This window comes from Anopheles maculipalpis, chromosome 2RL (assembly GCF_943734695.1).
Source record: "Anopheles maculipalpis chromosome 2RL, idAnoMacuDA_375_x, whole genome shotgun sequence".
Taxonomy (NCBI): Eukaryota; Metazoa; Arthropoda; class Insecta; order Diptera; family Culicidae; genus Anopheles; species Anopheles maculipalpis.
Genome location: NC_064871.1, coordinates 28,325,569 through 28,352,441, shown reverse-complemented (window position 1 = coordinate 28,352,441; position 26,873 = coordinate 28,325,569). Strand labels below are relative to the sequence as shown.

Sequence of the window (26,873 nt, the reverse complement as noted above, 5' to 3'; positions counted from 1 at the left end):
TTATGTCTTTGTAATATTTATGAAAGATAAGTAAGCACGTTGAATAGATTTCGATTATTGAGAAAACAATTTTTGCGCTAAACTAAACATCTGGATCAAAAGAAAGAAATATAAATTTTGAAACATAAATCAAAACACGTGTTCGTCAGCTTTCAGCAAAGCTTGAGCAGCGCCATCTGTTGTGAAACGCTGCAAGCACTCGATGCTACGCACAGCGAGGAACGCACATCGATCGAATGTGTTTCAAAATTCCAAAAATGTGTGATCCTCAACATCTTTATTCTGTTTTGTTTTTGTGTTACAAGTTGAACTATAATAAAATAGTAAAAAGAAACAAAGTTTTTAGGATCCTTTTATTTTTGATTAAGTTCAAACAAGACACAAAAACAGTTATTAAAATTAATACAAAACTATTGCGGATGTGGCTTATCTATTACTTAAACTATTGCGATTATGGCTACTAAAAAGTTAAAATTATTTTTTTTAATTGCTGCATTGAATCATTGCTTGTCTGTAACTCAACAGTACTCAATCAGTTTTGTTTTTCGAGAATTCAATAATCTGTAAATTTTAAATTATCTGCAGGTTTGGAGCTGTCTAAGTATTTTAACGGAATTTAAGTAGGAACCTATTAGTTAAAGTCTTTTCCGAAGCAAAAAGGGTAGCTAATAATTTACAATGTCTTCATCTTAGTAACGATGGTCAGAATAAAACATATGCATAATTATTACGTACTTTAAAAAATATTATCTATCGATTAATTATTTATTGCTATTGGAACGTAATAAGATTCTTCATGGAAAATGTATTGCAATGACAATATGGCACACTATCCAATGAAATAGTTTTCTTCAGGCTAAATGCTTTACATTTTTCACATAAAGAAACCTTTGGGATTCTTAGTTTTATTCGGTGCTTCGAAACTCTTCACATGGCTCAGCCGACATACATTGTATGGAATTATTTTTTGAGCATAAAAAATATTCCCCTAATATTCATATTGTAACACAATCAATTTTCAGATGTTATAAATAAAACGAACAAATTTTCTAATTGCAATACATATTTTTCTACAACAAATCCATAGAAACTTGTATATGAGTGCGTTCGACAAAGAATCGGTTCGTTTTGATTGACGTTCGCCCAAACGGTTCACGCCTAATTCCTATGCGCTGCTGGCTAACGATATACTTGCCGAAGAAAGAAACCCCTTCTCAGTTCTTTTGATAAGGATCAGTTTTCTGAGTCGGCGCTCCACGTTCATGTCACGTCATTGTTCGCCACTCGACCCGGCGGACTTGACGAGCATAAAATTTTCCCCGGCGCCCGTAACACACTGGTGTCGCTAATTAGCTCTCGACCTTTCTCGCATTGATGAGCAGTGTCAATCAAACGCCGCTCCAAACGCACGATCAAAGCACACGATCGTTTGCTTTGCGCATGAACTGTGCGTTAAGCCTTTCTGTCTCCCAGGCGGAAATTGGCGTCATCGTTAGCTGTTTGTGCGATCGCATGTGAAAGAGCAACACACCGTACCTACTTGAGATGAGTGAAAATCTGTGTAAAGTTTGCCACCGGGATGTGTGTCCCGATGGGGGCGATTTGTGTGAGCCGTGTGTGTGTGTGTGTGTGTGGTTGTCAGGATCCTTGGTGGTCCTTGTGTAGTGGGTTCACTTTCTTCTACTTTCAAATTCGTGTCCTTGGAAAATGGATGCGCAAGGGAACGATACTGTCATCTGTCAACTCAAGTGGAAGCAGATCGTTTTCACACGCGACCCGTTCCGTTATCGTTTTCCCCCTTCTTTTTGCTGTCCCCTTTCGTGCGCCGAACAGTTTACTTGAGCAGTGGATGAGGATGAGGATCGACCGAAACAGAAGCAAACGCAAGATGATCGAGAAGAACGAAGGGTGTCGTAAACAAACTGCGCGGATAGCGTTTCGAATATTCGAGCACTGTTTGTAACAATTTGTCACGGAATGTTTGCATGTTTAGGGCAGAGTTCTGGCTTGGGCAAAGGGTTTTCCCGTCGCAGTTGTTGGGATAGGCAGAGCATGTTCTAGGACCTCACCGGGAGGCCACAACCGGGTACCGCAACATGCATAAACAAAACTCGGGCAATGGGAAACTGTATCACTGCTTACAGAAATGCAAGAATACACAGGTAAAGAAGAAAGATGTTAAACGAGAGCACGAAAAAGCGAAAAATGAAAAACATAAACTTTCCACACGTTCCACACGCGAGTGGTCGACGTTTGCCGAAGGATCGCCGGGAGTGAGGAACGGTGGTGTCACTTTCAACGATCTTACCGACAGCCACGGAGAGTGCAGATGCCACCAAAGTCCTTTTTCTCTCCGGTCCCAAAACACACACACGCGCGCAAGCAAACGTCTTAAGCTGTTCCTCAGCTGGAAGCCTTTCTCTGTGCAGTGTTGTCTTGGCCAACATTTGCATATGAGATCAAAGACGTTTTGCAGTGAAACGTAATGTATTGCAGGGAAGAGACAACAAAGTGAAAATGACTCCATTTCCATTGTCGATGGGCCCCGTGACGGAGGTGTCGGAAGATGGGTCATCCATGGGAACCCGAGCTGACTAATGACGGGACCAGCACCCCGTGGCCGATCGTCCATGACAAATGCCTGGTATAAAAGTGTCAAAATAAAACATAAATTATACTTTCGCTTTCCGTCTATTCGCTTTCCTTCTGCATACTATTTACCCATCCGCTGGCCCTTCGATTAGCGGCTGAGTATAGCACGGAAGGACGAAAGTAATGAATGAGCGAACGAGTGCATCTCTTTTAGGAAGCGGAAGCAGTACAAATAATCGTTAAAGTTTTTCTTCGTACGCCGCGTCATGCCGCGAATGCTCTCTGATAAGGTTCTACTCTTGCTCTTGCTCTGCTTCTGCTGCTAGTGCTGTCCCTCCCGTTCGTGCCATCAATCTTTTCGGGTGTCAAAACGCGTAAAACACCCTCTGTGGTTTCGGTTTGTCGATCGTGCACGCGTTGACGGACATATCCCTGTGGCCCCGCTGCGGGTTGCCGAGCTGCATCCCAAACCCAAAGATTAACCAACGAACTCTGAACTTGAAAACCTCACCATGCCACATGTAACCTTTTGTAGCCCGTGGGGGCTTGCTTTCGGCCTCAGTGACAAAACACTGCACCGAGAAGGCTTCCCCGGGAAGTGCTTCCAAATTTATTGGAAAATAAATTTCTATAATTACGAACACTTTTTTCACACCTCCTTCATTGGAGCGTTTTATCGGGTGGACCTTAGCTTTAGCTACTGCTGCTGCTGATGTTGCATTGAATGCGCTGCCAGTGTGTTACCCCAGCGGTGACGCGGGGTTTTGAATGTCTAAAAATATGAAGACCCGTTTGCGATAGACTTCTGCCACTGGTTTCTTTCGTTTTTGCTTCCCTTCGGTCTACCGAGTCGAGTTTCGATATTCGACGAGCGTACGTTTGTCTTTGCTTCCTAAATGGCAAGCACGATAAATAATACTTTCTGCTACGGTTATGCTTTCTTCTTTTCTCGCATTGCACATTGATCTACTTCCCGGATGTGAGAGTAATAAATTTTCCTGCGTGAGATGTTGGTTTGTGCGGGCTGAATTTTGGGCTGTGGGACGCTTAAAATTGTCATCACGTTGAATTGGAGGAACAAGAATATTCAGTTGGATTTGGAAAAGTTTGCAATATAAAAAAAAAAATGGAAGCAAAGGCTTCCATTTTTCGTGGATTTTCCATTTTCGTGGATTTATTATAGTTAAAAAATAGTAAAAAAATATTTCGGTATTTTGTAAAGTTAAAAGCAAACAGGAGGCAGTCTTGAGTTGTTAGAATAACGTTCCTTGGTTTATTGGTGTGTTTTGGATTATTCTTCTTAATAAATAATTTTCACATATTTTTCAATAACGTGTATTTGTAACGAATTTACAAAAAAAAAATGGACTGATTCAAATACATTTTCATTCGATTTTCCTTTCAAATGTGGATGTTAAAACATTTTTTCGTTTGTGAAGAAAGCCACCAATGAAGATAAGGAAAAATCAAGGATTATCTCAGCATCACCAAGCTGAGCAAATATTTCGAAAAGGTTAAGAAGATCCTGGATAGAATGAACAGGCACAGTTATGCAGAATTCTAAGTGAAAATGCTTTAGTTTTTTCAAGAACACGATTCATCAAAAAAATTGAAAAGAGTTAAGGTGATCATCATGGGCGACAAAATGTACTATAATACCCGATTTGCCTGACCTGTTTTAACAAAAAATCATATAAAATTAACATTTTCTAACGTTCCGTAACTGAAAAGGAAGAGTAGCTAATTATCAAGGGTCCGAAAGAACTGAGAACTGTCTGGGATTTGAAAAGGACCGTTGGCTTGGGTCGTAGACATTTTGCAGTCCATTTTTAATGCTAACGTTAAAGCTACGATTCGTTAACTATAAGCACAGGACACTCTAATACCTTGCTCGTACATCTTCACAATATCTCTTACGCCCTTCCTATATACAGCTGATGCCAAAAACGTTAAGGATACCAACCATGATCGGTCCGGTCCCGGCAAGCGATCGAAGCAACGGTAGTCCTTGCACCGTGTGCCATTGTGTGATGTCCACCGGAAAGCATACCGGCACCCGGATGACTTGCGCCGGTGTAGAAACCCTGATAATGGCCTGCATACGTCGTTCCAGGTGGCGTCAGTGTGTTTGGTGGTGGCGGTGGGGGAGGTGGTGGTGTGGCGGATAGTTTGTACTTGTCCACGAACGATGGATGGCCCATGTATGGCGTTGGTCCACCTGCCAACGGGTTGTGATGGTGGTGATGATGGTGATGGTGGTAGATCGGTCCGAATCCACTCGCATCCGAAGCGTACGGTTGGGTAAGCATATTGCCACCGGAACCGATGGAAGAGCTTGTCGTTGGTGTACCGCCCGAACCCGTACCGTGCGGCGATAGACCGTACGGGGAAAGGGATGACCCTCCGCCGGACGAAGATGCGGGCGAGTTTAGTGGCGAATGGTGTCCCGGTACGAGGGAGGTCAATCCACCGGCAGTTCCGTTGTGGAGGTGCTGGTGTTGTTGTTGCTGCTGCTGCTGATGCTGCTGTAGATGGGCCTGATGTTGATGGTGATGATGATGGGCGTCGGTTGTCGCTGTAGCGCCTTCGACGGGATTGACGCCGGGCGGTTGGTGAAGATGCTGCAGATGATGCTGGAGATGGTGCAGTGTGGGTTGATGGTGTGCGGATTGATGTAGCGCTAGGACGGAGGGTGTTGTGGTGGAAGGTGTGCTACCGGAGGAGGAAGTTATCCGCGGTGAGGAGGACGAGGTGCCCGTTGAAATTGTCGCCATTTCGCTATCTTCTGCGAACGATACGGAGCAAAAGAGGGAAGCATTAATGGGGTGGATCGTGGTGAGGATGGACACGATTGTCGAGTGGATCGTTTAGTGCGTGAGGTGAGTCTTTCGTCTGCAAATTAAGTGTGCAATTTAATAAGGAGTTAAAGAGAGTCAAAATATGGCTAAGTGTTCATAGTTAAGTTTTGTGGAGATGGAAAAAAGAGTGACTTAAGCAACATCGCAACATATTTGGTGCTAATTTAAATAGTTCAAAACTTTCAACGATCCAAGGCTTACATCTAGGATCAGCAAAACAGGAAGATCAGCAAAACATAATCTTAGATCAAGGATTTAAAATATTATTTTACAGAAATTGGGACACACGATCCAATATATGGGACGCACATGACGCAACTGGCAAGAAAAGGAAGATTTGTAAAATGAATCCACGCGAATTTCAGACATTGTATCCACTATATTACAAAAACTAAGACGCAACGCACGCAATAGAATGGTTTAATGTTAAATTATGCAATGCAATTATTGTATTTCCTTTTTTATCTACCTAAATGTTACTTCTCATTTTACAACTGCCGAGTAACAATACATGGACCAACCAACGTTGAACAAAATATATCCGAGCGTTCAGCGCTGCGGGAAACAAAAAAGTAACCTTAAAAAAAAAAAGCCACACCACACCATCCGCTGGGTGTGAAGAAAATGTGCACCAGCTTGTCATCACCCGACGGTATAATGGTTCTGTGGCGCTGTTTCATCATTATCTTTTTTATGTCCCTTTCGGCAATTGCGTTCACTGCGTAGTGAAAAGCCAAACACTAACAATTGCTCACGCAGGGACAGTGCATCGGATGCAAAATATGCACTCAGGCTGTGAGGAACCATTCGAGCAATCAACAAATTCCACGAGAAGAAATAAAAGCACGACAAAAGGACGGTTAAAGCAATAAAAAAGTGTCTCAAGTATGTTTGTGCGGAAATCGCTCCCTCCCCTTACGGCGCGTTCGCTTTTTGGGTTGGTTCTCCCACTGGGGAAACAATAACTTTGGCCCTCTATTACTGATGGGTGCGTTAGCCTGCTAGATACTTACTCTTATAGCTGGAGTTGCGTTCGTTTTTCAACCGATCGCTTATAGTCGGTGCTGATCGTTCCTGGGACCTGTAACGGTAGAGAAATACAAAATAAAAAATAAAAAATGGAGAAAAAAAAGCGATGAGCATGTTTTTTTTTTATTTTCGAAAGGAAAGTTCATTCGGTAGGAATGCATTCTGGTGAAAGATGCACAAAGTACGTGATAATGATATGATACGTTCTGGGTTGGGATTTGAAGGAGAAAAAGAGATGAGAAGGGACAAACTGAACCCCAGGAGAAGGACGTTTGCAATCGTTTGTCTTTTCTTTGTCAAATCGTAAACGTGGGTGATATGTGGTTTGGGTTTTTATTTTTGTCGATGAGATAAAGTTCAAATTATGAGTTTTGAAAGTACACAAACAACTGTTTTATATTTACACATGATTGGAAGAACCAATGTACGAGCATGTCAACAGCGTGTCGGATGAGACTGCATTGTGGTTAATAAAGTGTGATACATTTATGAAACTATAAACCTCATTTTGCTAGTGATATATTAAAAAAAAAAACAAACACCTTTATACACTGTTTGGTGTTATTTTCATAACATGCCACTAAGTGCTGTCGTATGTAAGTAATTTTGTATAGAATTTTACATTATCTTCCTGATTATAGTTCGTCATGGTTTGGATCAAAGTTGTTTGTCTTATTTTTAAAAGGCTAGGTCTTCTATTCGCATGGAATTTCCCTAATTTTGCTCTGTTTACGTTAGTACAATCTATTTGAGCAAACGGGGGGGACGGTCCGGGATGGGATTTGAACCTCGGTCCTGTCGTCTAAAACCGGCGCTACTGTCGGGCCGCTCTGTCTTCAGATGGTTTTTACCACGATTTTACTGTGGAGGCCTTCAGATGGAAGATGGTTGAGGCCTTCTTAATTAGTCAAATTGTAGATGAGATAATCCATCCGGATGTCTCCATTCAAAATGTAAGATATATTCAAAAGGTAAAACGATTCTCAAATTCTTCTCTTAACCTAGGATAGGCGAATAAAGATCATTTGTAAACTCATATCGTCATAAACTAGGCCTCTTGCCATACATCCATCCCAACATCAAACAAACAGCGAACCATCTCGTATGATTCCAAACGCATCCAAATTGTTCTGTTTCATCAAAACACAAACATCAGATGCAACATCAATTGATTACGTGCACCAAAAGCAACAAAGCCTACAGCCAAATGTACAATCAAAGTGTTCGCTTCCCCAGCAGAACTCCAACACGAACCAGTATCACCTCAGACAGGCTGGCTAGCGCCGCCGACCGTTGCTTATCAGCAGCCCGGTTCTTCGAGCATTTGAATATACATGCTCGGGGTGTTGTATTGAAAACAAACGGCAAGAAGTACGTTTGTTTACCGGTGCGTTCTTACTTGACCATCCGGTCATCATTACGCCCACCTTCCACCGAACCATTTTCATCGAGTTACAACACTCGCCGTTCGGTGCGATCTCGCCTGTGTGTGTGTATTACGTGAGCGGCTCAGCGCCAATTAATGGGAGGGCTCGCGCTTGCTGGTGGGACCGAGGGCAGAAGCACACACAGGACCGGACCATATGCTACATATCGCTGGACACTGGACAGCAATCGAGCAATCGGACCGATCGTATGGCAATTTGATGCTAGATCATTTGATCTGCATTGGAGCTTGAGAGGATTCGGTGTACGATCGGCCCAGGCCCATGAAAATGAGTTTCTCATTGGGCAGTTTGGTGGAGAGAGGGGGGGTGGGTTTTTTTCAGATGGAATGGGGTTTGAAAATTATCTTATGGTGGTGTAGTCCGCAATCGATCGCAACCCGTAAACAAACGATTCGCTTTATGATTTATTGTTTGTTTAAATTGTTCCTTTTCACCTTCCGCTTTCCCCATTCTCTCTTTTTGGGAGCCCCATGAAAGGGACATCATCCAGAAAGGGAGTGGAAAAAGAAGGTGAACCATCTTCTGTATATTGCGCGCTCGGCTGCTCGAAGCTACTTTCTATTACTCAAAAATTTTCAACGCTTGGAAGTGACGCTCGAAAGGATCGATAATACATTGGCCGTGACGCAGAAAGAAAACCCCCAAAATCTACACAAGAAGAAGGTGAAAGTTTTGAATGAACGACGAGTTCGTTTGGGGAGGGTAGCGCGAGCAGGCTAGTGTTTTGAAGATTCTCGGGAAGCAGTTGGAGCAAATCATAAGTAAGAGATTGTTTAAAACGTTTACTTTCGCTGCTCGAATCGTTTATTTCTAACCTGTCCACTTGTGAGCGTTGGTTTGTATTTTTTTTTCTTCTAAACCTTCAACAAAAATCGTATATTAGAGCAGTAGCCAACAGTAAGAATCGTGCTAATGGAGCTGTGAATTTGTTTAGGATCTGTCAACTGGAATTCACAATAACAATGAAAGCACTTTGCCTCCGAGATGATAGCTTTAATTTGTGGGTTTTTGTTAAAATACGAACAGGAGGATATTTATTAGGTGCTACTGACTGTTGGCCGTACCACTGTACTGTCGTGTTGTGAGCTGTCGTGCTAGTGCAGAATTTAAGAAGTGCATACAAATTAAGTGCATTCCTGATAATGGTGCTCACTGTGATTAACTACAGAGAACACAGAGAACGTGCGATTGAGAGTTTAAAATAAATCATCAAATGTTTCACCTGATTGGCGATTTGCAACGACCATTAGATAGACTCGTGCGACTTATCAAGTCTGGTTCGGTAGTGGCTGCATGACCTTAGCAGCTGATCGGCAGTCCCCGGACGCAACTTTCGGTAAGGTGCAATGACCAGTGATCCTTCTGGAACTGGCTATAAAAGTGCCCCTGCACCATACGACTGCTCATCAGTCTACGTCCGAAGATGAGAACGTTTGCACTGTTTGTTCTGGGAGCAACGTTGGCACTCGCTGCGGGTGCCTACGTGCCCAGCACGAGCCAGGTGAAGTACGCCGAAAAAGATTTCTTGCACAAGCAGGAAGACCTGCTGCTACTGTTCCGCCATCTGTACGAGAAGGACTGGAATCCGCAGCTGGTGGCGTACGCCAAAAATTTCCATTTCAAGGAAAGTGTGGAACTGTTCGAGCACGAATCAACGGTACAGTGGGCGAAAAAGCTTTGGTCCTACTACGAGCATGGACTGCTGCCGAAGGGCGAAGTGTTTTCCGTGTACGATGAGGTGCACCGCGAGCAAGCGATCGCACTGTTCCGCGTGCTGTACCATGCAAAGGATTGGGAAACGTTCTACAAAGTTGCGGCCTGGGCACGGTACTACTTCAACGAAGGTATGTTCGTGTACGCGCTCACCGTAGCCGTCACGCACCGTGCCGATTTGGCTGGATTTTTCCTGCCAGCACCGTACGAGATCAGCCCGTACCATTTCATCAACACCGAGGTGATCCAGAAGGCACAGCAGTACAAGATGCAGGGCTATTATGGCATGAAGAAGGTGGATGGCGTGTACACGGTGACGATCCCGAGCAATTACACCGGCTGGTACATCCACACCAATGCGGAACAGAAGATCTCCTACTTCACGGAGGACATTGGACTGAACAGCTACTACTTCTATCTGCACACGGACTATCCGTTCTGGCTCGGGGGCGAGGAGTTCGGACTGAGTAAGGATCGGCGCGGCGAGCTGTACCTGTACGAGCATCAGCAGATTCTGGCCCGTTACTATCTCGAGCGTCTGTCGAACGATCTTGGCCATGTGCCTGAATTCTCGTGGTGGTCACCGATCGCTACCGGCTACTATCCGGATCTGCAGTACTACAACGGACATAGCTTCCCGGCTCGTGACAACTACTACCACGTGGATCAGGAGTCGAACTATCGCGAGATCCGTCAGGTGGTGGACTACGAGAAGCGCCTGCGGGATGTGATTGATCAGGGATTCTTTGTGCTGCCCGACGGTAAGAAGGTGAATCTGAGCACACCCGAGTCGGTGGACGTGCTGGGCAACCTCATTCAAGCCAACCCAGACAGCTACGAGCATCGGTTCTACAAGTATGTGGCGATGTACGCCCGTATTATCATGGGCGCGGCGATCGAGCCCGTCGAGCCGTATCAGGTGATTCCGAGCGCACTCGAGCACTACGAGTCGGCCATGCGTGATCCGGTGTTTTACCAGATCTACAAGCGCATCGTCGCCTACTACCATCAGTTCAAGGAGCATCTGCCCGAATACACGTACGACGAGCTGTACTACCCGGGCGTGAAGGTCGACGGTGTGGTGGTGGACAAGCTGCAGACGTACTTTGATCGTTTCGACGTGGACATTACCAATGCGATCGACATCGAGCCGGAACCATACGTTCCGGGCAAATACGAAGGATTCGGTGAGATCGAGTACAAGCCGGACCCGGTCGTCATTAAGACACGCACCATCCGTCTCAACCACAAACCGTTCACGTACAAGATTAGCCTAACGACGGAGAAGGCTGGTAAGGCGGCGGTACGCGTTTTCCTCGGACCGAAGTACGACGAGTACGGCGGACAGTACACGCTTAACGAGAACCGCGAGAACTTCTACGAGCTGGACTACTTCGTGCAGGAACTGGTGGCGGGCAAGAACGTGCTCACGCGCACCTCGGTCAACTTCAATGGTTACGTGCAGGATCGTACCTCGTTCTACGAGCTGTATCGTAGCGTAATGGCCGGATATACCGGGGCGGAGCGATTCCAGCTTGACATGACCGAGGCACACTGTGGCTTCCCGAACCGGCTTATGCTGCCGAGGGGTAAGAAGGGTGGTATGCCGTTCCAGCTGTTTGTGATCGTGTCCCCGTACAAGGCACCGCAGGTAACGCAGTACACTGGCTTCGATCCGGTTCTGTCGTGCGGTGTTGGTTCCGGTGCCCGTTACATGGACTCGTACGCATTCGGCTACCCGTTCGACCGTCCGATCGATGAGTCGGTGTTCTACGGTGTGCCGAACGTGTTCTTCCAGGACGTCGTCGTGTACCACAAGTCCGAGGGTGATCTGTAACATCTCTTCGCATGATCTGCAAACATCGACGCAATTTCGCCCTTCGCTTTAAAACGACTCAGGTCGGTCGGTGGAGGGGCTCAAGTGTGTGTAAATAAAACATGCGGTTACGATAACGGTGAGAGGTGAGCGTATCTAGAACCTGGCAATGCTCCGAACGATGAAATGCTTTCACCTAAATCCAGTGACTGCTGAATACCCTCGGCGAGGTCCGGTTCTTTCCCGCGGGGTGGAATACTTTTTATATCATTTCCAATTGCGTGCTTGCGTGCTCGCGTCCATGTGCCACGGTTCAACTTTGTTTATTCGATTGTCCAAAGTGGTAAAAAAAAAACTGGAACAATTTTCACTTTAAGGTGCTATTAGGCCGGAGGAGATGGTCACGTCAGGAATCGATCGGACTGCGTGAATGTTTGATGCAATGATTAGGAGTCAGTGTTTATTTATGTTTCTTATAAAATATCGATGAAAGCCGCTATAGCTACTGGGGGGGGGGGGGGGGGGGGGGAGGCGTACGTGGTGGTTGCGATCACTTCTTTTCCGTTTGCCACCATGAACAACATCTGGGTGTGGCTCGGGGTTCTGGGACGCGTTATCGTTGTGCCTCATTAGCCGAGTATCGGTTTCTGCGCACCGTGCAAGCAATGTGTTCCCTTACATACATATATCGATGAATCGATGTGTTGGGCAATAACATTGAAAAAGGGAAGATTTTTAACACTTCTCTTAAGCAGCCCTCTCCGGCAACATGTGTCTCATGCCCATTCATTCAGTAAGGTACGGCAGAGTGGCAGCTATAAAATGTATAATCTACGCATGTGTCCGTAAAGCGACGTGCATAAATTACTGAATCTCTTTTTGTGCGGAGTTTTTGCCTAAAATTGATGAAGTTCGTATCGCATTCCTCAAATAAGCGCCACCACTTCGTGCGCGGTAAGATGGATGAGCTAAACAAGTGAATTAACGACGATCATTCCAGGATCATACACAGCAGCTGCGAACGGGCAAGTATAAACACACGATAATCGTTCGATTTAACGGTATCACATCAAATGAAATTTATTTTCCACCTTCGCTCGAACACCTTGCACCAAAGAGGATGTATGTAGAAACGAAAAAAGGGAAAAATAAAAGATCACGCTCGCTTTAACTAATTAAAAGAAGAGGATTACGAGGATTTCATGCACTGAATATAACGCATGTGCCAACCACTATCTTGTGTGTTTTGTGTGAGCTAACATTGAGTGAGCTTAGTGTATCAAAAACGGAGGTAGTTTCTTCAGCAATCGGAAGGAAGTTCATCCTTCCGAAGCAGGAGTATTGTTCGTTTTGATGGGTTTTTCTTTAACATTTGGCACGTAAAGAATCGCCCAAAAATGATGCGGTTGAGTGAAGGTTAGCAGAAGATTTACGCATCCGATACAAATCCAAAACCTTCAATTTTTCCAACGCGATCACCTACAACATGGTCAAACGCACTCAGGTGTGTTTGTGCGATAAAGATGCATATTTTAACGTGTAACCAACCCACCGGAAAGAAAGTCAGTCTCATGGTTAATGTCAATGTGATTGTTTCGGAAAAGTCGGACCAAGATAGACCTCGCGTGATCGCGAAAGCATAACACACGTTGAGAAGGAAGCATAAATAAGGGCAATCAAAACGTGGTCACAAACGTTCAACGTGGAGTCTAAAATGTCCCAGGAGAGATTTTTTTTTTAGCAATTTTTCTTTGTTCGTCTGTCTTTATTGCGAAGGTGTGAATGTGACGATGTGCTCTGTTGGCACTTTTATGGCCATCGGTTAACCGCCCTCGGTTGCATAATTTAGGTTGTTGATTTAGTTTTATTTACATTCAAAACAATAACACCGTCTCTAGGCGTTGAAATGGGACCCTCCAATCTTAGTGCGACTAACACGATCTACTATAAATTGTGCTATAAATATCATTAGTAGATAGAATTTGTCTTATGGAATTGATGATGTAAGTTCGTGCTGAGGATCAGACTTTTGCTTTGAAGTAGTCCAATTGAAGCAAGTACAATAAAGTGGGAAGATTAATTTAGAAATATCTACATCCTACTTACTCTTCGTTCGTTTCGTTGTCTCGGAAGCCCTTGGCGAAGGGGTTGCTGACGATCTTAAGCTGCGTTACCTGCGGAAAGCGAAATTACAATACAACGATTAACAAAAACGCTCGCACAGAATATGAGAGTGGAATCTTGTCTAAATTTTTCTAAACGGCTCATGGCTCATTTATTTCACCCATTGAACTGTTTGAAACCAATTATGACACACTCCTCCCAGACGGACGGCGCACTCTGCAGCAAGTGGGGGAAAAAAGAAATTTATAGCATCGGCATGAATGTTCTTTCTACTACCCCGGAATGGAAAGAGTCTTCCCCCTCGCGGATGATGTAGTTGGCGTTTTATAATTCCCTTTTTTCTGTTTCGACTGGGTAGCCTTTCAATATATCTTTCCTACTTTGTAATATCTGTCAAAATATTTAAACCCATTCATTATTTTTAATCGTTCGCGGAGGGATGTTGGAAGTCCTCCCCGTACAAAGCCCCACCGTTTTGGGACGCACATCTTGTGCGATTGGGTGTGTTTGTGTGGGGAAAAGATGTTGCCGGAGCGCATGTTTCTTTCCTTCGTATTGTCTCTCAATGCAAATGCATCTACAGCATTAAATTTGGTGGTATCGTGGCGTTGAATTTCGCTGCCACTCGGGACGCTAATTTTTTGTTGCTTCTCTTATGATTTAGGCGTGTTTTAGAATTTACGATCCTGACGGCTAGCACCATTTACATGGAGGGTGCAAACATTAGGCCGGTTACGTATGTTAGGTTGTGCCATTTTCACATCCCACTCGTTGGTGATGAACATGGCAAAAGTGAAATAAAAAAATTGACACCAATGGTCGTGATTTAGGTATGTTCGCTGCGACTGTGTTATCGTTCCGCATTCAAAATATTCGACTGATCAAGGTTTTGTTTCTGGGTGCGGAACAAGATCATTAAAAGTCTGGAGAGCTCTATGAATGGGAGTCGTCTGCATGCTCGTGGTTTAACGATGATCGTCACATGCATGTCGCAGCAGAACTCAATCGAGGTCAAAACGTGTCGTGTGGGAAGTAAAATGAGATGGTTTTGATGGAGCAATAAAGTTGAAATAACACCCCGCAGTGGTAACCAGCGAACCTTTCTCCCGGGTCACTCCAGACCGATTGACGACACACACCGTACGCGGGAAATTCGATTGACCTCGAGTAGTCTTTCCTTCAGCCACCCAGTCTGCATCAGCACACAACACTGTTGCATCAATAATTACTTGATCATCCCCACCGACCTGTGCACCTATCCCCCCCCCCCCCCCCAAATGTAAGGACTAACAACAGAAAAAGAAAACTCGGAAAATGAAGAGAAGCATCATGCTTGTGGACGGTGAAGATAAACATTAAACAGACCGTTCCCTAATCGTTTGTTTGCTTGAACGGTAATGGGAAAAGGATGTGGTGATGTGGTGGCGTAGCATGCAACATACACCCAAAAAAAAAATGCTTCCTACGGCCTACGGGAACGGCTCGCGTAAACATTGCGCCCGAAGGGAACGTTTACACCACGAACGCTGCGACGTTGGCCGTACAACGAGTAAAAAAAAAGCGACTCAAGATGATAAACGTCCCGTCGTGTGACATACCAGGACATGACTTACCCGCTGGTTTTGGTAGGCGGTGACGGCCGTGAATGACGTTTCCGGAAAGACGAACGTGCGATGGGTTAGCGTGTCCTTCTCGTCCTTGACGCCGTTCCGCGTAAAGTAGCAAACGTGCAGCCGGGGCTGGTAGCGATGCATCGAGTTGAGAATGATCTGAAAGTATTTCGGGGACGATTTGCATTAGTACAGCGTGACGGGCGGTCAACGGTTATCGTTTGCACCGCTTACATGGCCATTGTCGTCGAGCTGATTGTTGGTGAGCTTCAGCTTGTCGAAGGAAATCGTTTGCTTCATCCAGGTGGCACCGGTCGCTGGGGAGTCCGGATGGACGCTGATGCGCGGCGGTGAGATAGGATCCGCCTTTCCGGCCACGACCCAGCTTGAGCTGCAACAGGCAAAGTTGTGAGTTGAGTGATGGTTAAGGTGTCGTTCATAAATCACAGAACAAATGATATGAGTTAATAATTAGTTACACTGAAAAACAACGGAAGCAAATTCATTGCACGAGTAAGCTCTTAGTAAAAGTTTTATATTATAATTTAATCTACATAAATTTGGATTTCATTATTTAAGTTTAAGGGTAATATTAGCATATTTGGATTACACAGAGTATGACTAGAACACTTCGAGTTTGTACGTAAAACATCTCTTCAAATAATGTAGTAATTGAAGAAATCTGTTAGTGATCGTGCAGATTTTCATGGAAAAAAGGATTATTAGGTTGCCCAGTTACTACTATTGATGATCCTCTATGGCACTTTAAACTCAGAAAGTCTTGGTCATGTCCAGAATCATTGCCATAATTTTCTGGTAGCTGAAGATTTGTGTCCTGGATTTTGGAAAACTCATTCAGGTGAGATTTCACGCAGGATCTTTCGTTCTTTCTGTACAGGCTACCTGTGCTTTTAGCTGTTTAAATTTATATTTGTATTAAAAAATCGATACATAAAACATCAAATTAGTTGGAAGACTTTGTATCAAAATTGTAAACTGAGCAAGAGGTCCTGTACGAACAAATTCGTCCTTCAACTGATCACTCGTCAAAGACTACCGGTATACCTTCAACTCAACCCTAGGGTTTTCCGACACTAAATCAAGCATAATCGGTCCGGTTACGGTTAGTAGTGCTTATACGGCCGCCAGGTTATTAATAATCCATGCAGTAGCCGCCGTACGCGCAAAAACCAGGCGTCATCATGCTTCATGCTGCCGACTCGAACATAAAGAACTGCATTCACGGACGGGCAGGCGCTTACGTGTGGAACGCGTATCGATAGCGCTTATCGTCGAGCGGCACAAAGTCCATAATCATGAGGTACTCCGCAGCCAGCTCTAGCCCCACCACCTTCACCTGAAAGGTGGGAAACATTCGGCGACCGGCTTTGGTGACTATCATCTCGGTGCCCTGTTCGTGAAATTTGTCCCACAAGTGTTTGCCCTCCAGTACGACCACCACCGATGCCAGCGACGAGTGATAAGGTTTATCCACGTCGGGAGACTTTTTGCTTGCGAAAGTGGCCGTTGTGGGCGCTCCCAGCTGCTTGGAGGATTGTTGGTGGTGCTGCTGCTGCTGCTGCTGCTGTCTGCTGCCATTTTGTATGATGGATTCTCTTCTATCCACTTCACCCTCACCATCACCTCTCCCACCACCACCACCACTAACACCACTACCACCTGTGTCTTCGTCACTGCCACCAACCTCTTCCTCGTCCTCATCCGTTCTGCTCGAATCACCCTGATCTTCTTCCATACCGAGGCGTGTGTCTGCACTCGCCTTGGGAGAAGAATCTTGCGAGCCAGAACCACCGCGCCGTCCTGCTCGTGACTTTTGGCGCGAATTTGTGGTTCGATGTGCTTTGCCATGGGTGCGCGGCTCGTGAAGATTTTTGTTACTACTAAGGCTGTTGTTGTTGTTGTTGTTATTATGGTTGAGGTGATGATGTTCGAGGTGGTTGCCGTTGTGACCAGTCTGCTGAAGACTGTGGACGCCTCCCTGCTGCAACGGTGAGCCTTGTGATTCGCTGTCACAGTTGATGCTGAGCTGCTCAACCTGTTCCAACGGATTGTATTGACCTTTGTTGGCGTTCTGCAGACAAGCTGCTCACGTGGTAAAGGATGGATGAAAAGAAAAGAAAAATGTAAAAAAAGGAGTAAGCCACAGACACACACAGGGCAGAAGTATTAAGTAAGCGATGATGAGTATATGAGTAAGCGCACAAGATACCGATTAAGGCATGTAGACACCTCGGAATTTGAAATTCAGAGCGTTCGATCGTTATCAAAAATGTCGAGGGCGCATGTGTGCTGCTTCCTCGGTTGCTTGCTAAAGATTTGACTTGATAAAAAAAGATGAAGATTGCGTACCACACAAACGCCCGTTTATCGGAAACCGAAAAAATAAATTGTTTACCGATCGTTTGGGTAATGGGTCTGGCGGTTAAACTTGCGGCTAAAAATAACGGCCAACCCCTGCCCATGCCACTTAACGAACTTAACGCTGTGAGTTGCCTCCAGCTTTCCGGATTTAAATCATCTTTTTCAGCTCGTTTCTGGTGCTGTGCAGAAATAAAAACTTCGCTTCGCTAAACTATTTAGTCGAACCGAGCGCGGAACCGACCACCGCTTGAAACCGTAAATTTGTACGCAGATAGAAAAATTGCCGCCTCAAGACAGAATTTCCCCCGGGGGAGGGAAACCCCGAAAACTGCCTCTGACTCTTTGCGAGAAGGAATAAAATTTTAAATAAAGTAGCTCCACCGTGTACTCGCCGCATGTCGTAGCATCAGTACCGTTGCAAATATAAGGGGGGGGGGGGGGGAAGGGTAGGACCAATTGGAGGTGGTGGAAAAAAGTGCGCTTCAACATTAAGCAATCATCGAACATTTTTCACAGATCATAAAATTTTGACTCTCCAAAACCGGGCGGCTTCCGCGATGCGTCAACAAAACTCTTCGGGCGAGATGGCGGGAGCAAAATGAATGAAAAAAAAAACAAGCAACTAAAGGAAGAAGCATAAACCGACACTGAAACGCCGCCGGTCATAACTTTTGCGGTTCCCGAAGGCGCGCGCTGCTGATGTGCCGCTGCTGATGAAGACTTTGGCGATCGTGGGATTGCAGACATGAGCAAGGAAATGGTTCTCGGAATGTCGCTGAGTTTTATGATGCTTATGCTTGAGTAAGTAGATCCTCAGGATGGATGCATGATGAGTGGGCAGTCTTTGGTTGGGGTAGGTAGCTTTTTTTTTTTTTAAAACACACATATGATGGTAATTGTTTTGGTACAATGTTTATCTTTTACTGCGTGAATGTCTCAACGTGATATTATTTTATATTTTAGGAATAGTTGTAATGCTTTCAAGTAATCGAGATCGAGCTGTTGTCTTAAACATTCATATTTCTTTGATATGTTCCGATAATCTTTGATATGTTCCGTAGAAAAATCAATAAATTATCATCAAAATACGCAGAGTTTAAGGTCAGTGTAATTGATACCGAACTAAGTTTCGAACTCCAATCTCTCAAAATTTGGATCTCAAAAAGCCAAATCATTGAGTGTAACATATCTCTTAGAAAACAGAAACGTTCTTAGGGTGAAAACTATTATCCTTTGTGTTTGCTTCCAACGCGAGCTGCCTCCAAATAATCTACACCAAACGGGTCAAGTTTCATTTTGAACAGCAAAACACATGTTTCATGGTTTTGGGAAAAATATTTATCCCATTCGTACTTGTCCTGCGGTGAAACATTGGGTTCGGTATGTGAACAATTTCATCGTATTAGTTCGACGCCAGTGCCAGTGCCACCATTAATCAAAAGCCGTTCGACAACGAAAGAATTAGCAGCACCATTTGCCTCAAACATGAACAGCATACTTCAATGCATTTCAAGTCAATTTTCGAGCTGCTGCTGCTGCTGCTGCTGCTGCTAGAGATCACAAGTTAGGTGATTGTATTTTTCACTTTTACTTTTGCACTTTCAAGCGTTTTCCTAGGCAAGAAAAAAAAGGGACACCATGTGCGGGACTGAACACTGTCAAATCAAAGCTGGAACTGGATCGGCACCGAACCGTACCTCACGCCCATAAATCTCCAACGACGATGACGTCGACAAGTAGTGTAGGCTTTGCAGTTTTTCTGCACAAAATTTTCCTCTCTCCGCTTCCCGTGCTTGTCTGATTGTTCACATCGTGGTTGGAGCAGGCATTAAAACAGCTGAGATGATCGTGTACGTACGTCCCCGATCGAAGTGTGAATGAAATGTCGGCCCGTGCATGTCTCTTGTGAATGACAAGCGGCGGCCTGCCGAATGGGGGAACGAAACAAAAAAAAATCCGGGAAAAACAATTCTCGCTACTTTGCCAGGGCACGGGAACCTTGGCATGCCGCCGGCCCGTTTAACTTTATCTTCGGCGCGTTCGGTGCTTTGAGTTTTCCAAATTGACAATTAGTTCTGCACGATTTACGGCCAAATGTCATTCGCTCGAGCGGTTGCAATCATTTAGGATTAACAAGAAATAAATCTTGTCGGATGGGCGCGAGGCGCGATCGGCTTGGAAAATGTTTGTTCGCTGCCGCTGCATGCTGCTGCTGCAAATTTGTGCATCGGTGCACACGATTCTTGAAACGTTTGATGCGAGTAATTGTTTCTAATTGGTTGAAATTGGTTGCAAGTTGTAACTAGGTGTATGACGAGTCCTGCAATGTTAGAGAGAACTGCTTAGCAAGGACCAAATATCCGGTATGCAGGTTATAATGATGCGACAGGTCTTCTACTTCGCGAGTGAAATCAAAACTTCTTGATGATTTATAGACTGCTGCTTACTGTTTGACAGATCAGCATGGGACAGATCATGGCGCATCATGCCATTGCCGGAACCTCCCGCCGCACTGGCAGAACGTTGTTGATTCTGCGGCAATAGGTTTCATCGCTCGAAGCAAATAAACGGCTCCGTTCTGGAATAAGCTTCGGCTCGCACATGAGGACAAAAGCGGCTAAGGTTTGCCGGTGGCCCGCTGTTTGTTGCTTATTTTCATTGCCCAGTCTATAACAATATTGACGCACGTGAGATTTCCAAAGCAGACGACACTAGAAGGGGATCGGGGCGGATCGAGCTGTGGTGGCCCGTTACCGTGGCCAGCCAATTACAATGTGTTTCGGAACATACGTTCCAGAGTACGGCGTCGCGTGCCTTGTGACCGTAAGATGTCAGCGTACGGATGATGGCGTAATTTGGACGTACCACGCAGAGTGCAGAGGGCGTGCAAACGGTTCTGCCATGGAAACCTGTCAACACCTTCAAAACCCCTGCCGGACGGCAGTGCAACAAATGTGCGTAACGATTGCGCTGCACGTCAGCGGGTGTGATTTGCAGACGGCTTCAACATGCTAAGGTAGATGACCTCCGCGGGATTTGCAGTGGCAAGCATTCTGGATGTTCGTTTGATTGGGCGTTTCTTTGATAATTGCCTATATTTGGAGCAATTTTTACAAGAACTCTTATGAACCATTTTCAATTGATCCTTCGTCATACTTGGAAATGTGTCGTGATCGTATTTTAATAATAAATAATGAACGATGGCCGAGTGTTTAGCCGACAGCGGTAGAATTTATAAAGTAAATTAACATAGATATGAAAATTAACATAGATATGATCGTCAATATTAAGATAAGTAATAGTTAGATCTATGGGTTGCAGTCAATACCTAGCTTATTATAACTCTAAAGAAGGCTTGGAGAGAAGTTTAAAAGTCTTGAAAAAACATGTGAAAATTAGCGATAGGAACACTATCGGACAGTTGGAAAAAGTCGGACTATAACAACTCAATTGGAATGTTCTTTCTCTTCGAACACGACTTGGTTTTCGCTCCTTGGGCGAATCAAATCATCTTCCAATCAACCAAACCTTTAATTGGCTTGATTTGTTGGCTTTGAAGGACAAAAAGATAAGTTAACTAGATCCACCGTATTTGAATATTGCAATTAAAATGATTTAATAAAGAAAAATTGAATGAGTAAATTTGATCTAAATTTAACTAAAAAATTAGTTGGAAGAAATCGAAATCGATTAATTAATAACCGTCAGCCATACTTTTCATCAAAATCTCCAAAACACAATATTTTGTAAAATCAATAATGCTGTCTAAAATGAACCTTATTGTTCTTTGAAGAACGTAACAGCCTGCGTATATTTTAAGGGTGAACTTTAGAGCCAAAGCTCTTCAGATTACATTATCAATACAATATTGACAAAAATATGGAAACGCACCATTAACGCACCTTAAACGTTCGCTAGTTTCGTTGAAATTTCATTACTTAATTTAATTGTATTTATTTACCTCTGCTTCATAGGTTTTTTCTTCATTTATTTGCTAATTCTTTGGAAAATTTTTTTTATCAATATTTACTACTTGTTTCAATTATTTACTGTTTGGAACGGTCCCGTGCTACGGGTTAAATTAAATCAGAAAAGACAGTGCAAGAACGTTCGAAGTTTTCGAATAAAAAAAAAAGTCTTCTCTCCAATTATATTCCAAATTATTTACACAAAAAAACAGTGCTTCCATTGCATTATCCGTTAAACCTTTACCAGCACGAATGTCAAATCGCCCAACACCGAACTGAAGTCAAATTTATCGCTTCGATTTGTTGTGCATGGGTAAAATACTACTGCCCTTTTAAAATTTTCATTCTCCATGTGCTCTCGGCTGGAGTGAGCGCTGGGTGAGCAAAATTTCTGTTTTTCCTTCCAAAAAAAAAAAAAACATTCGCCTTCCGCGCTTGCCCGTCCCATCCCTGTGACCAGCTTCCGTCCCATCAATCTAGCAGCACTTGTTGAGGTAAGCTTTTCTTCGCTCCCGGATCGGGTCGCCTCATAATTTACAGTGTCATGTCCAAAGCAAATATTTATGTTGTAATTAGTCGAGTGTTTTCCCACTGTCCGTGTCCTCCGACTTCCACTACACGGGCGCTCGTTTTGTTTTGCTCGTTTATTCTCGTGCATGTTGGCGATCGGCTGGGAAAGTATTATTCGGCTGGTTTCAGTGAACCAGTTGATCGTATTTTTCCTTCCGCATCGATATGCAAGCGTACCCCGTTGCCTCCTAGCATAAGTGAAGTAACGGGCTGGTTTCTATTACCTTCGTTACATCGGCCGAGAAGAAACGTACTGATATCTTTGGGGTGATTAGGATTTTTGCAAGACCATGTTTTATGTCATGAGCTTAAGGAAACAATTTGAATTGTAGTAAAAAATCAGCTCATTGAATTTAATTTTAAATTCAATAGGTGGATTGGTCTACCTAAATCTGTTTACTATGCTCGTGGTCGTCGTTTCATGTGGCACATGCTGTTGGCTCCCCCGAACCACCGGACTGGTGAAAAGCTACAAATTTTCAAGATCTAGAGACCTAGAAATCTGCAACCCACGGACATTCCGTCCGATCAACCGAGCAAGCAATCATTCGCCTGCCTTTCTATCACCGGTGGTCGAAACGCGTTAGGGCAATTGGACAGCCATTTTTCTACGGCTTTCAACAGTGTCCTGGGTGTAAGTAAAAGCCGTAGGAAAAGAGCGAAACATTCACTGCGAACCCTAACAGCGAGCAATAATTTTCCCGCTGGACAGATCGACCGAATCGAGCAGCAAGGGGAGTGGTGCATTGAAAGCCGTTTTTTTTTTTTTTTTTTTTGGAATTACGATCAAAATAAAGACCCTACCAGTTTCAGCCAAACTTCACGTGATGTGCGGTTTGTAAACATCCACCAAAAGTTCCCGGACGTTCGCAGCCCGAAGAGTCAACTCCGTTGACGCTCATCAGCGAAAGGGAGAGTGAAAAAGTGATCGCCGTATCACCGGTGCAGCAAACCGATGGGGGGGGGGGGGGGGGGGGGGGGGGGTCCACATTCCGTGCAGATAGTACAGTTGACATCATAATTAATTTATACGCTAAATCATCGTCCCTACAACTGGTACGATTACCAGCGATTTCGGGTGGCGTGATAAATCGGCTCGCATCGTGTTCATTTTTTGTGTAACGTGTTTTGGCTTTCTTCTTCGTTCTTTACATTCGAACATTAACGTTCGGGAGGAACGAGTTACGCCACAGCCATGGGATCCTAATTAAGCGGCTTATTACGTAGACTCTGCCCAGGAGGGGGCCTGAACGGGTGAAAAAGTACGGGGCGCACCGAATCCGAAATGACTCAATTAATTAGATGATGCACCGGTAGCGAGCAGTCGGCTGCTCGTTTGCCAGGCAAGGAGAAACATCCTTGGTTGTCGTTGTGGAATGTTGTCCTTTCGGGAAAGCGATGTGGCGTGGCGTTGTTACCCGTCCATCATGCGAAGCTGCTTAAATTGTTTAATATGTTGGAGTAAAAATCGTTTAATTAAACGAGAACGATTACAGTGAGCGAACTATTGGGACGGATAAACCAGGTTTGCCGGAAAGGATGTTGGCCGTCGGAAAGACATTTATTTACTTTGACTGGCTTCAGGAAAAGAACTTGTCCAAGGTGTAGATCTAGAAAACATGTGTTCGAATCTTGATCTGTTGGTTTGGATTTGTTTGAGTTATTTTTTAATTAAGTCCTTTTGTTTTAAAGCTGCTTGTTGGCAAGGGACGACTTGGACTCCCTTGCTACCTATCAAAATTTGAAAACAATTCGGTTTTCTTCAGCTGTATTAATGTTTTATCTTGAGACAAATTTACGGTTTTTATGGAAATATTTTTTTTTATAATAACCTGCTTCAGTTTGACGAAACGCGGCCTTCCCGTTCTTCAGTGAACATTATAAAAAGCATTGTGAATAACATATTTCCCAATCTTTAGTATGAGAAGTATCCGTTGTACGACGGCTAAGAAGATAGCAGCAGCACAGGACTCGGCAAGCCCGGAATTCGGCACAACATTCGGCAAACGAATCCCATCCGGACAGTTCATCCGTATTGAGAACTGACCATGCAACTATGTCATATCAATAAATCTAGTAAATCATTTTGTGACTGACAAGACCTAAGAGGTCATTCGTCTAAGAAGAATAATTTGAAGTGTTTCTAATGAAGAAATTTGTATAAATATTCTCGGCTAGTTGTTGGATTATTTTAAGTCAAAATAAGCAAGCAACGGGTTACAAGTCACCCTAGACATTTGTATTCCTTCCAAGCATTCGACTCTCAAACGAGATACTAAAATCTTCGAAGCGCGATTCACGTTTTTATTTGGCCTGGTAATTACACTTTCCTATAAGTAGTACAACAGCTAGCACTCGAGATATTCGCCAAAGACAAGAAGACTTAGCCTGCCGTTCCTCAAGGTTTTGTTTTAGAATAATTTTTTTTTAATACCTTTGTCCCAAAAAACAAACAATATACTGTTGGTTCTGGTCAGCCACAATGGCTATATTCCGAGCTTGTGTGTTTGTACCAAAAATCATCCCCCAAAAAATTAAAAAATAAGGAAAACTCAATCTAAATATGATAAGAACCCTTGATCCGCGAAGCAGAACAGCTCAAGTGATTACCTTCCATCGCTTTCATAGGATTGGTGCCGTTTTTGTAGGACACTGGACTCCAATAGTCGACCGCCGCCGGACTGTAATGATGCAGAAAGTCCGCACCGTTCAAATCCATTGCCGACGGTACGTTGCCAACAAGGCTAGAGAAGGATTCGTGCAGCATGGTCGCTCCTGCCGATCCACCCGACATTCCAAGCGCACCGTCAGCGTGTCGATGGCCGTTGGAAAAATCAAGATGATGCATCATTACGAGTAGCGCGTAGAATGTAGAATTATCCAACAGAGGAGCACCAGGAGGAGTCGTGGAAAATCCGTCACACACTTTCAGTTGAAATGGATTGGCACTTTGTTGTTTAATGAAGATTTTTTTGTTATATATTTTACACAGAAAAGTGATAATTTCTACTTAATTATCCTTCCTGTGAGTATGCACTGGATATGTTTTAATAAAATTAAAAACAAAACGACAGCAAGCAAATGCGGAATTCTTCCGCAGGCAATTTTCACACCTTCACCAATTTTCACTAATCGGCACCGGGGTCCACCGGGGTACGGCAATTCGCACTTCTTCAGATCACACTTCTTCTGTCACTGCAGCAACGACAGACAAAGGTCGCAGTAGGCTTCACCAATTTTCACACATGATGTCAGGGGAAGGAGCAATCAAGGAGACAGAGACAGAACAGCACTACGAACGAGCGAGCAAAGGCAAAGTAGGGTTTTATACTGCTACCCCATCAAAGTAGGCGAATTCTAAGCAGTAGCGTTTTTTATGCTTCCCATCCAACCAGCACGATCGCCAGTAATCTGCACGAGACACAATAACGATTACTATTGCGAGCGCCGGAAAATGTCGGTTTCGCTTTTTCGGTATACTACTCCGGGATAAATTATTGCTTTTCCCGCGAACAACTACCACCGGGCACTGGCTAGAGTAAGCCACTAAACACACAGAAACACACACTCACACACACTTCACTTCGGGGAGAATTTTCCGCACACTTCAGCATCAACTTCCTCGCCACGCACTGTGCTCGTTCGGATCGTTAGGATGAACAATAATAATTAAACTTTCAACTAGCCAGGAAAATGTTCCTGCCGCGCGACCCACCAGGCGAACTGGTGTTGATTACGGTGTGAAAATGGACCGCCGCACTGCGGGAAACTTGTTGACCAGTGCGCCCGATGATAATCGCACAATAAAATTATAACAACCGTCCACACTGCTGACTCCAGGCCAGGCCGGGCCACCACTGCAAACCGATTCCGGAACAGAGCGCGCCGTACGCACTGTGAGCGTTTTTCCTCGCGATCGTACGGTGGCGTACTGGGATTCTGTTTTGGGATTACTCGCCTCTGCTTCGACCCGTCTCGAGTGTGTGTATGTTTTCTGAATTTTCCACCAACCGTTGCCGATCGCTCAGCTTTGCTCTGTGCAATCATTTCTGTGTTTGTGTGGCTTTAGTAGAACAGAGATGGCTGTAGGTTTAGTGTTGCGCGAGTGATCGTATCCTCTCGCGTGTGTAGGGATGCTGCGTGAAAATTTTGGGCGGAAAGAACGAGAACAGCGTAGAACCGGGCGTACGATCGTTGGTAAATGTTAAAGCGGGAACGAGAGGCGTGCGTGAGAATTTTATGATCGAGTGAAAGTGAAAACTTTGCAAAGAAAATGCAATGTGTTGGGGTGAGATTGTGTGTGCTCACCAAAACCGGGGGTGAGTATCGGGATTGAAAGCTTTATTTTGTACACGTTGCACACATTGTTTATTATCTAGAATTAAACACAGCGCCGAGTCTTTGACTAATCGCCAGTTATGCACGACTTCCTACTGTACGCTACAAGATATTTATGATGAGGTGGGTTTGACGAGGTTAAATCCACGACCTGTAACGTAGGCTATTAGAATGAGTTCTTCTTGGCTTAGCGACCGTAAGGTCACGCTGGTCATCGAATGGCTTAACTAGAATTGCCGATACCACGTAGTTGGATAGTAAGTCCTCACTACGGGGGGACGTTCCCGATTGGGATGGGATTAGAATGAGTTATACAACCCAAATGATCCATTTAAGTTGAGATTCATCTTCACGATTTGTAGTGCGCCAATCCAAATGGTCGTCGTGAATAAACACGAATAAATGAATTATCTATTTTGCAACCA

The 26,873-nt window shown here is 44.3% G+C and overlaps 3 protein-coding genes across 3 annotated transcripts in view; 2 read left to right on the top strand and 1 right to left on the bottom strand.

Moving 5' to 3' along the window:
- The window catches only part of LOC126557820 (splicing factor ESS-2 homolog), a 126,758-nt gene that overhangs the window by 92,861 nt on the left and 7,024 nt on the right, over positions 1-26,873 (top strand). The gene's annotated exons all lie outside the window — the stretch shown is intronic.
- Positions 4,542-24,964, bottom strand: LOC126557517 (T-box transcription factor TBX1). Its single transcript, XM_050213318.1, has 7 exons — positions 24,721-24,964; positions 16,453-17,293; positions 15,425-15,581; positions 15,194-15,349; positions 13,563-13,630; positions 6,464-6,531; positions 4,542-5,377 (listed from the first exon to the last, which is right to left on the bottom strand). Exons 1-7 carry the CDS (start codon positions 24,959-24,961, stop codon positions 4,542-4,544), a joined length of 2,367 nt encoding a protein of 788 aa, XP_050069275.1. The 5' UTR covers positions 24,962-24,964.
- On the top strand, positions 9,338-11,477 carry LOC126557264 (hexamerin-1.1-like). The gene has a single exon (XM_050212971.1). The coding sequence runs from the start codon at positions 9,351-9,353 to the stop codon at positions 11,475-11,477; it is 2,127 nt and encodes a 708-aa protein (XP_050068928.1). The 5' UTR covers positions 9,338-9,350.